General features: G+C 39.2%; 1 protein-coding gene across 5 annotated transcripts in view; it reads right to left on the bottom strand.

Moving 5' to 3' along the window:
- Positions 1 to 17,795, bottom strand: part of ANO4 (anoctamin 4) — a 428,017-nt gene that overhangs the window by 108,630 nt on the left and 301,592 nt on the right. For all 5 annotated transcript variants that reach the window (XM_086712549.1, XM_086712550.1, XM_025926582.2 and 2 more), the window contains one exon: positions 1,091 to 1,197. In XM_086712549.1, the coding sequence (XP_086568675.1) occupies positions 1,091 to 1,197 (107 nt within the window). The remainder of the gene's footprint in view (positions 1 to 1,090; positions 1,198 to 17,795) is intronic.

The raw sequence follows: 17,795 nt of genomic DNA on the forward strand, positions 1-17,795 counted from the left end.
TGTGTGTCAGAAATAGGCAAAGGGGATTAAGGTGCACTTATTATGATGAGCACTGTGCACAGAATTGTTGAATCACTATATTGTACACCTGAAATTAACACAACACTGTATATTAATTATAGTGGAATTTAAAAATGAAGTTAAATAAAATGAAAAATAAAATACATATATAAGAATATGCTAAGTGAAATAAGTCAAACAGAGAAAGACAGATACCATGTGTTTTCACTCTTACGTGGATCCTGAGAAACTTAACAGAAGACCATGGGGGAGGGGAAGGGAAAAAAAAGTTAGAGAGGGAGGGAGGTAAACCATAAGAGACGCTTAAAAACTGAGAATAAACTGAGGGTTTATGGGGGTGGGAGGGAGGGGAAAGTGGGTGATGGGTATTGAGGAGGGCACCTGCTGGTATGAGCACTGGGTGTTGTATGGAAACCAATCTGACAATAAATTTCATTTAAAAAAAAAAAGAATAATGGAAGTTATTTAATGGAGGAAGTGATTACTTGGAGAATTTCCTTATGTGTGACAGTTCATCTTTGCACTTGCCTAGAACAACTCCCCCGCTATCTTCCCATGTTGTCCCCTTCTTGTCATCAGGTATCAGTTCAAATCCTGGCTTCTCAGTGAAGCTTCCTTTGACCACTCCATCTCATCTTGATCTCCACCCTCCACCCCTTGCCAGTCTATCTCTGTAAGATCACCCATTTCAATTTCTTCATGTTATTCACTGTATTTACTTATTTGTTTATTGCTGGCTTTTAACTTCTTGAACATATGCTCCAGAAGATAACCATGCCCATCTCCCCCAACATCTAGCCCACTGCCTGGCACATAATGGGAACACAATAAATATTTATTGAACTAAGAGAATTTTTCCCTGACCTTACATACATGAGATAACATGCTATTTTTAAAAGATCTAGGGGTGCTATTAAGGTTTTACACTTGTGAGTTATCCATCAGGGGAGTAGAGGTTTTATAAATCATGAGAAGTTATAGAATTGATATACACTTTATAAAACCAAAGGGAAAAAAGTCTGTAATCTCCCAAATCAAATGTAGCTTATTATACTAATATGCTACTTACCAATTTTGTTTTTTCCTTCTTCATACTTTATTCTTTGTAAAATGTGATGTACGATTCTACTTCTTGTGGCATTGTTGAAGAAAGTGTCTTTGTTGTGTATGATGAAGCTGCACACACATATTGAAAACACAAGCTTAAGGTTAATTGGAGGTGATGAATCTAATCTTTGACATAATTTGGTGTTACTCATACAGAGGTGTCTTCAATCAGTCACGGAGGGTGGGTCTGGAATAGCATGAGAGAGCCCAGAAATCACACCAGAGGCAGGAGGCTCACAATCTCAGTAGTTTTGGTTCTTAGTCTCCTGAGCATTAATATAATTATGTCAGGAAGGAGCTGGAGCTAAAAACAATTAAGAATACTTAAAATAAACTAGTAGTAAGTCTAGGCCTCATATCTTGTTTTTTTTTGTTGTTGTTGTTTGTTTGTTTGTTGTCATCATTGTTTTTTTCCCCTCAGTAAGGTCATTAAATTCAACCAAAAATTTATTTTGTTTTTATCTCCTCTTGTCTTCTAACCCACCTCCTTCCCTGTCATGTCAACCACCTGATTTTTCAGAAATTTTAAGATCTCAAGCTGGTTTGGGTGGTAGATATGGAAGTTAGGTAATAAGCTCTGGTCTGGCTCAGGGCCTCTGTCTGTTCCATTCCCACGCGCCTTGCTGGATGGGACTCCTCTCCTAAAGCAATACTTAAAATTGCTTTCTTTCTCAGCCAGTGGCTGACCCAGCCTCTAAAGTTTCTTACAGGCATCACACACCAAGACACTGGGTTTTCCAGATGTCCCTACCCTACTGAGAGGTTTTTCAGGTGACAGAGCTTCTAAAACCACATAATCCAGCACGAAGTGGCCATGTCCTCCCTTCCCAGGATGTGTTAAGTGATAAGTGGTACAATATTAGAGATACTATAAGTATAACTGCTTCATAAATTGTAAAGTTTATTTACTCAGAAAACTTTTATTGGGTACCTCCTCTGAGTCAGACACCATGCAAGGCATATCAAGGTTGGCAGCCATTACCTTCAGAACCAAGCTCAGAAGTCACCTCCCCCAGCAGGCCTCCTCACCCCTCCAACTCCACTGCTCCCCGGCAAGAGTTCAGTACTCCCTCCTCTGTGCTCCTTCTTCTCTTGTAAGCACATCAATTTACTGATTATTCTATGTTGTAATTCATTTGTTTTCATTCATTCATTCACTCATTCATTCAACAAATGTTTATTGAGGGCACTATCTAGGGTACTGATTACACAGTAGTAAACAAAACAGATAAAAACTTAGTCTTTGAGAGGCTTACAGTCTGGGGGGGGAGACAAACCATAAAGGAAATGAACATGATTGTATGGCTGAGATAGGCAGAATCAACCTCTCTTTGCAGGTCTGTATCTCACACAAGACTGTGAACTCATTCAGGACACAAGGCTTAATCATACTAATTTCTGTAGCCCCAGGATCTATTGAGTGCCTGGTACAAATACAGGTACAGGTTTCTGAATTGTAGTAACTGAGGGCCTTTGGGGTTAATGTTGGGGAAATTTGCCAATGTTTTTCTTCAAGTAGATAGATTTCCAAGAGTTGTTCAGATGGTGGAAGGAAAAAATAAAACTGGCCTACAGAAGATAGTCCGGGCATAGGGTTTAGTTTGTGAACAACTGGGAACATGAATTTGGGATAACATAAAAAGGGGAGAAAGGCCAAAGAATATGAAGATAAAATATAAATCATGTGAGCTGATTCCCTGGAGAAGTATTTTTCCTCTCACTTTTAACTCCCCAGGATTATGTTATAGAAAACTGTTCTCAGAAAAAGTAATTTGACTTGGTGGATGACAGATAAATGCTATGTGGGTGAATTAGAAAGCTGCAGAGCTTATCTTGTATTTTCTTCAAGGTTTTCTGAAAACATTTTATTGCATCAAAGAGGAAGAGAGGAAACCAAAAGTTACATTGAATGCAGTTCCTTTTATCTTATCTTCCTCTGCTTTTCCACCTTCTTTAAGACAGACCATCTCATTTTAATACCAAATAAAGATGCCATGAAGAAATAGACAAATAAAAAAGCCCATTTTTGACTCACAATACTAGATGATAACTGAAAGCTGATAAGCATGACCATCCTTGACAGGACAATTCTGGCCTAAAAGCCCATGTCCCTCCTCCATTAAACAGTTTTCTACTTTCTCCTCCTTTTATAGTACCACATTACATTTTGTGAGCTCATGTAATAGTTCTCTATAATAAGCACCACAGATGAGCTTCAAAATTTTGTTTTCCTCTTCCTTATATCTAGGTTGTACCTGGAGCTTGGAGATTCTACAGTGGGAACAAATATATAGGGCATGTGCCAAGCACTATTCTAAATGTTCCAGGTACATTAACTCATTCAATCCTTACAATAACGCAGGACATAACATTTTATAGATCCATCTTACAGGTGAAGAATCAGAGAAGGTGAATGATGCACCCAAAGTCACTCAACTAAGGGGGAGAGCTAGGATTTAAACTCAGGCAGTGTGGCTCCAGAGGCTGCCCTCTTACCCACTTCACTCATCTCCCTTTGTCAGAAACCTCCTGATTCCTGAGGGCTGACTCTTGTGATCAGCCCAAGAGCTGCTTTGCCTGGAATGCTTTCCTTGCTTCTAGTCATTCTTTGAGCATCGATTCAGGACACATCTCCAAGGGTCTTCCTTGACCCCCTCCCCCCTCCCCTGAAAAGTAATTTGGTGTCATAACAAGAGAAAGGAGAAAACCATTTAATAGAAGAGGAAGATGAGCATTAAGTTCTAACATTACCCCTTATTCAAGACTTTGAAGTGAGACAGTCCACAGACTAAACCCTAGCTCTGTCACATACTATGTGGTATTGGGACTCTCCCTCAACTTCCCTGAATCTTGGTTTCCTCATCTGTGAAATGGGGATCACACCGTAATCACTCTCATGGCATTTCTGTAGCATCAGGTGAGATGACGAGCATTGGAGAACCTCACTGTCTGGTGCTTAATAAGCTCTCAGAGTTAGCTGTCATCATTGCTGTTGCTTCTATGACATCATAGAGAATTTGCCTGCCTACATGCCTGACTTCTCTGGATGAACTTGAGGGCAAGGACTAGCCATGCTCATCTCTATACTTCCAGCACTAATACAGGGGTTGACAACTGGCTCAAATGAGCGGACCTTCTGGAGAACACTTGTTAACATTGGGGGCTATGAGACTAAATATCACCTCTTTATAACTTGGCAGCTACTGACTGCTTCCTGGAAATATTTCCACCCATTTAATCTTTCCAGCTACCACCTGAACCATTCTCTCTATACTGCCAAAGGGTTTTCTTACAGGATGTGGAACAATCTCATTTTCTATGTCACTCTTTCAAACTGAAGGGCTAAGAGAAGGCACAATGATGTTTCTTGACATCATTGTTCTCAAGTCTTCCTTAGTAACTTAGCCAAAACAACTTTCTTCAAATAAAATCACACACATACATGCATGCACACATGCATGCATTATGTAAGCTGAGCTGTTACAGTAAACATAAAACTTGGGAGCTCAGTCTCAGAGGTATCAGGGATCCACAAAGGCTTAAAAACTCTGCTTTCATACATTACTGATGGGTCAGAAAACTAGTACAAATTCTACAAGGGTCATTTGACCACGTCTATCAAAATTATATATAGGCTAATTATATTAATAGCTATATAATTATGTTATATATATAATATATACATATCTTCTGACCAGCAATTCTTTTAGAAATTTATTCTACAAATACACTTTACCCATGTGCAAAGTGACAGATAACCAAAAACATTCATTATGGCATGGGTTATAACAGCAAAATTCTAAAAATGACCTAAACAATTCATCAGTGGGCGTTAAGATAAACAAGTTATTGTACAATTCTACAATGAAATACTCTGAATCTGTGAAGAGACTGAAGGTGTTCAGGGTAGATATAAAAAAATCTTCAAGATACTATAGGGGAAAATAAGATTTAAAATAGTCACACAGCTATTTGTATCAAAGAGAAAAACACATATATAAGGAAGATATAAGTGTAATGACGTATTTATTTGCTTGCACATGCACAGGATAATATGGAATGGACACATAGACATCTGGAAATACTAGCTGCCTCTGGGAGAACTAGGTGCCTGGAAAGGAAGGAAACTTCACTGACACACTTAGGAAGTTTTTATGTAAGTACCACCTATAAAAAACATGAAATATTTTTTATTAAAAATTTTTAACGTTTATTTATTTTTGAGAGACTGAGACAGAGCACAAACAGGGAAGGGACAGAGAGAGGGAAAGACAGAATTTGAAGCAGGCTCCAGGTTTGAGCTGTCAGCACAGAGCCTAAAACAGGGCTTGAACCTATGAATGGTGAGATCATGACCTGAGCCGAAGCTGGAAACTTAACCGACTAAGCCACCCAGGCACTCTTGTTAAAAAAATTCCAAAGGGAAAATGCAATTTCTTTCTGGGTTTATTCTCCCCTTCACCCTAAAGGGTGAGAAGAGGAATAATTATGTGATCAAGGCTCTACACATACATCTCCTTCTCCTACTCTTTAGAGTGTTTAATATACCTGAAGTCATACAACTGAGGAAGGATTCAAAACCCATCGTCGCTTCCAAATTTTCCCATTCATTTGTGAAAGGAACTGCTGAGAGTACATGCCTGCCTGTATGCATGTGGGTGTGAACGGGATTTTCTGGACACTTTCATCTTACCATGTGAGGAAGGCCCTGCTCACCTCTTCATCAAGTAATAGGCAAATCTCAAGTTCCCACCATCTCCCCTCCAAGGTCCCCACCCTCCAGAGATAAGCAGCCTTCAGTTTTACCTGATGAGCCTCCCAATCTCCTTCCTGCTAGAAAGGGCAAAAACTTGGAATAGAATATGCCATGAAATTAGTTTTTAGCTATAGACTCCCTAAAGCTGTGGTTATTTGCACTCTGTTTTATGTTCTCCTGAAGCCAACCGGCCACAGCAGTGGCTGGTTGTAAACATTCTGCTTGTTCTGTGCAAAGAACTGTTAGCTGAGGGTGTTATCTGTGAGGTGGGTGGTGGGTAGGAAGCGATGTGAATGTTATGCATGCATGTATTTATTTTGAGTGAGGGTAATGCAAAGGTGGAAAGAACCTAGCTTCTCTCCTCAGAGAAGCCTCTATTCTTATTAGGAAAAATGAGAAATACACAAAGAATCAAGGGTGTGAATTGGGAAAAGGTGTTCATTACAGCTGTGTATGAAATTAAAGATTATCGTGAAATGTGTTACTTTTAAAGCAAATGCCACCTCGTTTTTTAAAAAACTTTCTTCTTAGGCAATAGCTATTGGAATATGACTTTTTTCACAATTAACTTGGTATGAATTATGTAGAGTCTAGTATTATTGAATAGAAATTTCTGAGATGATGAAAAATGTTCTTTAATTATGCTATCCAATATGGTAGCCACTAGTCACATGTAGCTACTGAACACTTAAACTGTGGATAAACAAAAAGGAAGGTAAATTTTTACTTTAACTTAATTTTAACTAAATAAAATCAAAATATAAATACTCACATGTGGCTAGTAGAATATTGCCTCAAATATGGATGACAATTTGAGCATGTGGGCAAAGCCTCAATAATGGTATCCTTATCTGGCATCTCCCTTTGACCACAAAAACTGGAGCAGGAGATTGGGCAAGGGGTAAAAATGCCCTACAGGACTGTATACAGGTCTTGGGTTCAAGTCTTCATTTCAGCTGTGTGGCCTTGGGGAAGTCATTGAGTTTCTTTGGGACACAGTTACTTGTCAGGAAAATGAGGGTCATTATGTCTTAGTTGCCCAACGATGGGGTTAATCACAAAGCGACACTATAAAGTACTGAGGTAGATCATCAAACCTAGTTGGTAGATGACAGGACTCCATATGAGTCTAAGAGACAATTCAAACCCAATATATCCCAAAAAGAACTCTTGATCTATACCCTTGTAAAGTAAAAATCTCCTTTCCTCCTCATCTTTTCCATCTTAAAAAATGGCACTGACACATCTAATTTCTCAAGTCACAAACTTGAGATGCATACTCTATCCTCTCTTTCTTTCATGTCCAATCTCCAATCAAGTTTTTGTTCTTCCCAAACGTCATCCTGAATCTGATCCTTTACCACCCTCACTGTGCTGAAGTTGTTTCTAAGACCACTGTGAGAGTTTCCTGACTATTCCAATTTCACTTCCTCCCATTAGTTCATTCTCTACATAGCAAGGATATTTTAAAACATAAATAAAATCTCATCTCTCTTCTGCTTAAAACTCTTCACCAACTTCCCACAGATTTGATATAAAGCCTAACTACTTTCCAAGGTCTACTGCTTCTCCTATGGTCTGGTTCTCCCTATGCCAGTGTACTTATCTCTTCTCCTCTTCCTCTTGTTCATTATAAACCGGCAACATTGTCTTTTCTTCTGCCCTTGAAAAAACTCAACTTGCCACTACCCAGGACTTTAGCTTATGTGACCCTTAGATTTTTGCACAACCTGTTTCTTTCCAACATTTGGGCCTCAACTTAAATGTCACCTCCTGAATATGTTAGCTAAGACAGTTACTCTCGTGCCCTGAAAGTCACACTCTCTCTTCCATTACCTTGTTTTATTTTTTTTCTTGTTTTACTTTTTGAATTTTGGGGGGTGGGGTGAGGAGATGTATCTACATGTTCCTTGTCTAACTATCTTTCCTTACAGAATGACTGCAACCACATATTGACTCTAAATGGAACCAGTGGAAGAACTGACCAGCTTAACCCAGCATAATTGCTGAAACAAAAGAATCACGCACAAGTAAAATGGGTTTTAAGTTACTAAATTTTGGGTAGATTGTTATGTAGCAATCCGTGACCAATATGCCAGTCTTTTCCGATGGCTAGTTGTATTAATTCATAATACAAAAAGAAAAGTGAAAGCTAATGCCTTAAAATAAATATTTCAGAAAACTTTCTCAATTATACTTTTAAATAGAGATTTCTTTTTTAACAAGGAGATGCAAAGGTTATACAGTTAACTGTCACTTAAATTATGTCCTCAAATTAATGAAAATCTAAGTAGGAACAAAGAAACCAATTAATTTTTTTATGTGACAAGGCCTATTTTGAGAATTTTTTTTTTTGGCTTTAGGCACCATAATGCAATAACTAACTTCTTAAGTGTAATTGTTAGGAGTAAAAGGAGGAGATAATTATCAGACCAAATATGTGATATACATAATATTCAGAGTTCTGACCATTTGGTGAAGATTTTAAAGCCTCTTTGTAGGATTAAGGTGATAAATGGGTGAAATCTAAAGCAATGTGAACACATTTTTCTTATTCCATTGGTCATTTCTAATTGTACTTCATGACATCATTTTTTCTATTTGAACTTTAAACACCAATAAATATGAGACTTTCAGGTAAAATGGAAAATTAAACACTTGCATTTAATTTGGCTGTCTCTCAAAACCCCATGCAAATAACAGTAGTGTGTGTGTGTGTGTGTGTGTGTGTGTGTGTGTGTGTGTGCGTTTACATACAGGTATAAATCCTCAAGGAACAAAGACAGCAGAAAGCAACAGCAACAAAATGCTGGAATGTGAAAAGCAGACAGACAGGTGGTAACAGAATCCTAAACCAGCTCTGGACAAGACCAAGAACAATCATATTTATACTCTACAAAATCTCATAAAATCTTAAGAACTGGGGCATCAGGGGCCTCTAGAAGTGGGGCGATGGGGGTGCTAAAATAAGTATTGGTTGAAAGCCATTTAGGAAGAAGGTAGATCCTCAGAGCTTCACTTGTATTTTCACAGAAACTTGGAGAGTTTTTTTTCTTTGCATAGGGTAATAATACAACCCCTGAACTGTAAGATACCAGAGATGGTTTGGTTAGGGGTAGGGGAGCCATCCTGACATCTAGAGGACCAAGTGAATACTTGCATCCTGGAAGCTGAGATTCCCAGCTGTCTTCATTCACTTAGGCTCCAGAACATTGGCAACCAGGTTTTGACTTTCCAGGGAGAACACTGGCAGAGACTTCTCTGGGGAATCTGACCAGCTTAAAGATGAAAGATCTGAAGAGGAATAGACTGGAGACTCCAAAATTGAAACGCCCCAGCCATTTCCCTACAACAAAGCTACAAGTTGATAGGCCCCACCCATTACTCTGAAATTCTACTCGAGTTTTGCATTTCCTATTCTTTAGCATGGACAGTCAGCGAAAGATAACTGGGTATCTATAAAAGATAGAGAATAATAAAGAAAGTAAAAATAATCAGAAAGTAATGTGTTAGAGTATATGAGGCTATGTGGAGTGAGGAAACATTGAAAATAATAATTATGCTCAGAAAGTTATTGTAATTGTGAAAAAATACTCAAGATATGACTGAAGCTCAGAGTCATACAGTTCGTGAGTTGCAGGGCTGGGATTTGGGACCCAGGTCTCACAGACTGCAGAGCCTATGTGGGCTCAGCCACTAAGCCTTAAGGACAGAAACTGGGATTCATTCATCCTCGTCCAGCCCTACACAGTGCCTGTCACAGAACGAGTGCCTGATGCCGACTGAATGGAATGGAAATGGATAATTCAGAAGGAAAACATGAAAGCACTGCGGTATTTAAATTTATTAGAGATCACTGTTATTTCCCATTGAAAAGTGAGACAGAATGAAGAGGAAATCATTTGTTTTAAATCCATAAAAACAAGTTTGGAGACCTAGTGATTTCATAATTAATCCTCAGAGCAGAAAAATCCAATTTAGAACAACCCAGGCCTCAGCTTTCTACTAATTAGGGTGCTACTGTAATTGAGTCGATAGTAAGGTTTTGCCTGAATTACTGAGGCAATTGTCACTGCATAAATTGATCATCCAGTGATTCATCTGTGGCCACTGTCTTAGTCTGGTCTTGGTGATGGGTCTTATTTTTATATTCCCTTATTAGAGCTGAGCAGGACTGAGTGCTGACCAAAGGGACAGATCTGTCTTTCTTGTGGTTCATCTATATTGCTGTAGTCAGCAAAGATCTAGAAACCTGCCAAGCATCCATAAAACTTCAAAGTTGGTAAAATTTATTTTCCATAATTCCCCAATCTTTTTTCTTTTTTGACATTTACCTCCCTCTCCCAACTTAGTGAGATCCTTTGTCTATTCCTGCTACAGCCAAAGTACCCCCTCTTAGCTCTTTCTTCCTCCCCTTCTTTATTTTTGGCTCTCTAAAAAAGAGCTGATAAGCTTACTCATTATGGGGTATAAATGAAGAATAACATTGAAACTTTTAATCTTTCCCAGGGGCATTTAGTTAGTTAATTAATTTACCTACTTACACTTATTTATATTTGAGAGAGAGAGAGAGAGACAGAGAGAGAGTGGGGGGGGAGGGTTGGGTAGAGGGAGAGAGGGAATTCCAAGCAGGCTCCTCCCTGACAGTGCAGAGGTGGGGCTCGATCTCACAACTGTGAGATCATGACCTGAGTCGAAATTAAGAGTCAGATGCTTAACCCACTGAGCTATCCCCGCCAAAAGGTACATTTATTTCAAATACAGATGATTTTAGCCAAAGGATTAAAGTTCATACTGTAAAATTCCAGATATTAGGGAGATGTTCCAGTCCCTGAGTTCTCTCCTAGCTTCTCTCTTCTATACCCTCCTCTATAATGCTGGAGCAGGGACTCTGCCAACTACAGTCCTACTCTGTGGCTGGCTCTCTGATAAGGTTCTGCCAGTAGGGGGTCCTAGGAGCAGAGTAGAAGGGGAACAAATGGAGTGAAAAGATCTGGTCTTTCCTGTTTGCCCATTGTCCTGTCAATGTTGCTCCAGCAGTGATTCTTCAACCTCACAGTGGCAGTTGGTTCCAGTTTCCATCTTAAAAAATAAACACCCCAAACTAGACTCACTGCATTGCCCTGTACCCCAGAGGTACTAGCACAGGCAGGGCAGCATTTTCTCCTCAGGCATGGGGGGTCAGCTCCAGGGGGCAACCTTCTCTGAGCTTCAAGGTTGTGATAAACCCAACCTCTTCCTCTGGACCCTCTAGCCCTAGGGGCAATATGCTGCTTCCTGTACCTCCTATAGTTAATATCTGTGTAGACTCAGTGCTTGCTTTGTGACATTTTAGTTCTCCAATGCTTATGTAACAGATTCCCCACATTAATTTCTGCTAAAATAACTGCTGGGTTTCAGTTTTCCCGAGGGGAGCCTGACAGGTCCAGGGAGCTAGAAAAAGAAAGATTCTTTGGGGAAGGGACCCTCTCTCTCTCTCTTTCTCTATCTGAAATCACATACCACATAAACGACCACCCACCTATCCTGCTTGTTAATCTGACAGGAATATCACCTTGGTATCAACATGGTTTCTGAATTTATATTTCAAAATATTTAAATTCCAAGTCTGATTTCCACCCTACAGAATTTTTTCCCCTTTCTTCTGCTTGTCTTTGCTAATTTGTATAGAAACTTTCTTTCCTAAAAATATGGAAGGTATTTAAAACAAAGTAAAACAGTGCAAGATATCTGCAAGAGCTCATAGACTAAAGTGTTATATAGGTACAAAATACTATTAACATAAGGTATTCCTCGGTGGATTGCTTTATTATTTCCAATTTGCTGTTTTTCTTTGTGAAGATTATATACCACTACCCATTATCATGGACTTGCAGTCCCTTTTCCTGGGGAGAAGTCTAATTTCCCACCCCATTACCATGCTTGGCCATAAGACTTGTTTTGGCCAATGGAATATAAGCAGAAGTGATTATGGCATATGTGAGCAGAACTTTGAAGAGCTAATGTGTGGCTCTACCATTACCGTTTCCCTCTTCCATGAGAATGCATGTCTTAGGTACAGGCTGCATCATCAGCCAATGTTCCATGAGAAGACATGGAAAGCAGAGCTTCAGCTGACCCACAGCTAGTATGCTATGTGAACAAGAAATAAATCAGCTGCTTTGAGTAAGACACTGGGATTTGAGAAATGTCAGTGCAGCAGAACCTAGTGTAATCTGACAGGCACAGTCTCTAACCCAACAAAGACAATCCTGTAATCTATGGCTTAATTTACTCTGTCCTGAAGAGGATGGATTTTTTTCCTCCCTTGTGGATAAGCTATGCCAATCCACATAGCAAAGTGATGGCAGAGAGGGAGGAGGTTTGTGGGGAGGAGAGGAACTTTACGCTGTGGAGGCTTCAGTGGAGGAGGGATGTTTCTGTCAGAGGGTGTGAAGACAGGGTATGAAGGAAGAAGAAATGATGATAGCCAACAGTTGCTGAGACCACATACTTGGCTTCTTTTTTGTGTCCTTTGAGAAACTTGAGTAAAAACTGGAAATCCCTACTAGTTACTTTTGGCTGTTGAACTGTGCTTTGTGCAATATGGAAACAAATAGTTGTGGTACAATATAATCACTGCATAATCACAGTATTTACAAAGGCTAATGGGCCCAGAAGTCTAATGCCATCTGCATGAGACATGAGGGGTTTAATAAAAATGACAACATCCGGGGCACCAGGGTGGCTCAGTCAGTTAAGCATCCGACTCTTGATTTCGGTTCAGGTCATGGTTTCACAGTTTTTGAGTTCCAGCCCTACATTGGGTTCTGTGCTGACAGTTTGAAGCCTGCTTGGGATTCTTTCCCCCTTTTTCTCTGCTCCTCAACTGTGCTCTCTCTCTCTCTGAAAAATAAATAAACGTAAAAAGAAATGACAACATCTGAACTAGATCCTGAGAGAAGAACTGGCTTTCACCAGATAGTGAGAGGAAGAGCACACTTTAGAAAGATAAAACATCAGTCATGGGATAGTTAGGTATCCTCCACTGCTACGTAGTAGAGCATTTGGCCCATTCAGCCTAGGAGACTGGTGGGGAGGGGGAAATAAAGCAGTTTTGTGTGCCACGTGCTAAGGACTTTGAACTTGATCCCAAAGGGCCTAGGGAATCTTTGAAGGCTCTTAAGCAAGGAAGCAATGCTACATGTGGCAGTGTGTTTTATTCACTGCTAAAGGTGCTTGGCAAAGGGATGAGGAAGGGTGGAAATCCACGATATTCTGCTTGTCAAACTGTGGGCTGTGAATTCTTAGAGGAAGGGTGTCCTTCTAAGGTGCCATGTGGGCCCATGGTAGGAGACTTGCATGTGACACAGCTACATGGGTGTGATGGATAGATATGGGAGTAGGGAAAGATGAAGGAGTTGAGCAAACTTATAATTGTTTATGCAAGAGTTTGTGGCTGCTTTGACTAAGGCGGTGGCAGTGAGGTCAGAAAGGAGGAGCTAGGACCAAAAGGAGTGAGTGGTGATGGTGGGTGATGAAAAAGATGGTAGTGTCAAGGCTGGTCAACATGTAGTGGAAAACACAAAGCTATGGTGTTGGTGTAGTATTGGGGGTGAGTGAAGTGGGAAATGAGAAGAATCAAATTTATCTCCAGGGATAAAAACATTTCTAAGACATGGTTCTGAATTAGCAGTCATTTGAATAAAATACTATTCACAAAAGCCATAGATTTAACTCTGGTCGTTGCCCCTCGCCCAACCAGTACCATTCTCAGATATAGGGTGCACCCTGCCCAGGTCCTGGATTTTAGAGGGCTCATAAATCAGCCTCCCAATGGGTTGCTTTCCACAGGGTGAAGTACTGGCCAGGCAAAGAGGAAGTGACCACCTAGAGTCTGACCCCAAAATCACCTACGCCACTTTAGGGTCTTTGTGGGCCTCTCAGGTCTACCTGAGACAATTCTATGCCCATCAAGTATCCAAGCTGTTTTCAGGGGACATGAATGACATGTGGACATGGGGCTGGGGTGTACACACACATGAGCCTGAGGCCCCTCAGGGTGGGATGGAGCTGGGGACAGGAAGAGAAGAGGGCAGGCCATGAGTGTGGGGGAAACCATTTTTCCACCAATGGAATGGGTTTCCAAGAATCCTGAGAACTTAGACATTCAGGTCTTTATGCAGGTGTATTTGTCAAGATAGAAAATGAAACTGTTGTACTTGTTAACATGATTTATTACTTCTAATTATTTAGACATATGGTCTATAGGCTTCACTTGTACTCTTGCCCCAAGCCTTACAATTCTTCTAAGCAGGTCTGCCCTTCCTTTAGATTTAAGAGTGTGGATTTAACGGGGCGCCTGGGTGGCGCAGTCGGTTAAGTGTCCGACTTCAGCCAGGTCACGATCTCGCGGTCCATGAGTTCGAGCCCCGCGTCAGGCTCTGGGCTGATGGCTCAGAGCCTGGAGCCTGTTTCCGATTCTGTGTCTCCCTCTCTCTCTGCCCCTCCCCCGTTCATGCTCTGTCTCTCTCTGTCCCAAAAATAAATAAAAACGTTGAAAAAAAAGAAAAAAAAAAAAAAATTAAAAAAAAAAAAAAAAAAAAAAAGAGTGTGGATTTAAAAGAGATAAATCTATTGTCTTTCATCCCCAAATCCTAATGAAGATAAATATGAGAGCCTGGGTTTGAGTGTGCTAGCAGAGTAAGAGTGAGCTTATGGAATCTGACTGTCCAGGAGGGCTTCCTGAACTGACTTATCTTCTCTGTTCCATTCCTCCATTTCTAATTGGATATAATACTACTACTAGTCTCATGAGTAACCTGATATCTAATGATTGCTTGATGAGTGTTGGCTGTGTATCACGGAAGGGGCATGGGTTTGAAGTCAGGCGCATTTGGGTTCTAAGCAGACCCCAAAGTCTTCTTGTTACTGTGTACCCTTGGACAAACTGTTTAACCTTTAGGACCCTGGATTCTACCTTCTGTAAAGCAAGGACAATGAAATGATGTTGCAGGGTTGTCGCAAAGGTCAAATGAGACAATGAATGAAGGAAGAACAGGCAGCACAGAGCTCCCCACTGATCTCCCTTGTTCCTGCTGACTATTGTTCCAGATGATGTAATGCACAGTGTAATTACACAGTATGCAATCCATCCACAGATGCAGTCCTAACTCCCTTTCTTCCCTTTATGCTAACCCTCGCTTATTTTATTGTATGTAAATTTGGCAAATCTTCCCTTTTCCTATAAATGCTTTACATTGCCTTTCTACCATTTTGTGTGTAAAATGGTGTCTTTCCCATCAAATTTAATATGCTCAAGTTAAAATTTTAAATTAAAAATATGCACACATGAATATATTTATGAACACAAAATCACATTCTCTACTATAGTATTGTACTTGGCACAAAATATATTAAAAGTATGTGTTGAATGAATTGATGAAAGAAATTGAACATGACACCAACAAGTGGAAAGATATTCCATGATGATGGACTGGAAGAATTAATACTGTTAAAATGTCCATACTACCCAAAGCAATCTACAGACTTGATGCAATTCCTATCTAAATACCAACAGAATTTTTCACAGAACTAGAACAAATGATACTAAAACTGTATGGAGCCACAAAAGACCCTGAGTAGCCAAAGCAATCTTAAAAAAAGAAGAACAAAGCTGGAGGTATCACAATCTCTGATTTCAAGGTATACTACAAAGCTGTAACAAACAAAACATTATGGTACTGGCACAAAAACAGACACATAGATCCATGGAACAGAACAGAGTGTTCAGAAATAAGCCCATGCTTATATGGTCAATTAATCTACAACAAAGGAGGCAAGAATATACAATGGAGAAATGACAGTCTTTTTCAATAACTGATAATGGGAAAACTGGAAAGCTACATGCAAAAAAGTGAAACTAGACCATTTTATTACATCATACAAAAAATGAACTCAAAATTGACTAAAGACCTAAATGTGAGATCTGAACCCTTAAAAATCCTAGAAGAGAACATAGGCAGTAATCTCTGGATATCAGCCATAGCAACATTTTTCTAGATATGCCTCCTCAGGCAAGGAAAATGAGTATAAAAATAAACTATTGGGAATACCCCAAAATTAAAAGCTTTTGTACAGCAAAGGAAACCATCAAAAAAATGAAAGGACAACCTATTGAATGGAAGAAGCTATTTGTAAATGATATATCCAATAAGGAGTTAATATCCTAAAATATATAAAGAATAGATTCAACCTGACACCAAAAAACAACCAAAAAACCCCAAAACCGAACCAAATAAAAAAACTCCCTAATCTCATTTAAAAATGGGCAAAGAACCTGAACAGACATTTTTCCAAAGAAGATATACAAATGGTCAACAGACACAATAAAGGGTGCTCAACATCACTCATCATCAAGGAAATGCAAATCAAAACCATAATGAGACATCACCTCACACTTACCAGAATGGCTAGAATCAAATGGACAAGAAAAATACATGTTGGAGAAGATGTGGAGAAAAAGGAACCCTCATGCATTATTGGTGGGAATGTGGAAAATAGTATGAAGTTTCCTCAAAATATTAAAAATAGAAATACCAGATGACCCAGTAATCCCACTACTAGATATTTAATAAAAATAAAAACACTAATTCAAAAGATATGTGCACCCCTATGTTTATTACAGCATTATTTACAATAGCCAAGATATGAAAACAACTCAAGTGCCTATCCATGGATGAATGGATAAAGAACAGGTAATAAATATATACAATAGAATATTACTCATCCATAAAAAAGAATGAAATCTTGCCATTTGTGACAACATAGATGGACCTAGAGGGTATTATGCTAAGTGAAATAAGTCAGACAGGAAAAGACAAACACTATATGACTTCTCTTATATGTGGAATCTAAAAAACAAAACAAATGAATGAAGAAACAATCCAAAAAACAGACTCTTAAATATGGAGAATAAACTGGTGGTTGCCATAGGACAGGAGATGAGGGAATAGGTAAAATAGGTGAAGAGGATTAGGAGGCACAAACTTCCAGTTATGAAATAAATATGTCACAGAAGTGTAAAATACAACATGGGGAATATAGTCAATAATATTGTAATAATGTTATATGATGACACATGGTGACTACACTTACCATGGTGAGCCCTGAGTAATGCATAGACTTGTTGAATCAATATGTTGTATACCTGAAACTAATATAACATTGTATGCTAATAATACTTCAATAAAAATTATTGAAATAATGAGTTAGTAAATGCAAAAACTACAGATGGATAAATGACAAAAAAATAAAAGGTTTCTAAGTAACTGAATTCATAGTTGGTCCTACAAGTACTAAGAGAACACAGCTAACTAACTACTGGGTCTCCAGACACCCAATGGTGCATTTTACCCACATGACTGGGTGCATCTTTTGCCTCTTAAACTAGATGCATTAAGTTATGTTCTATCTAAAAGAAGCCACATCATCTTCAGAAACACAAATCTCAGGCTGTGTGGCTGGTTTCATTTTCATTTCAGTATAAAACTTTCCAGGATATAGATAGGTTTCCCCTGACTTTACAGATCAATAGAAAACAACCTGCATATTGGGTACCCTAATGCTGAATAAGTGATTGCAATAAAAAAAGTGTTCTGAGACAGCTGTAAGTCATGGGGGCACTAAAAGAACATTAATCCTACCTAAATCAATATCAGTATCTCTTTGCCTAAAGGACTCTCTAAAGATTTCAGATCAATGAAAACACCAGAAAAACTTCAAACAGAAAATAAGAAAAAGGTACATGCTGGAAGAATGCATGGCTTTAGCTACCCATGTTGACAGGGTTTAGAAAACACATGTGCATATGTTTCTGATAAATGTGAAATGGCAATGTGTCCTGCCTTTAGAGCTGCTGTAACAAATTACC

This window comes from Puma concolor, chromosome B4, assembly GCF_028749965.1.
Source record: "Puma concolor isolate L17-30 chromosome B4, mPumCon1.1.hap2, whole genome shotgun sequence".
NCBI classification, from domain to species: domain Eukaryota; kingdom Metazoa; phylum Chordata; class Mammalia; order Carnivora; family Felidae; genus Puma; species Puma concolor.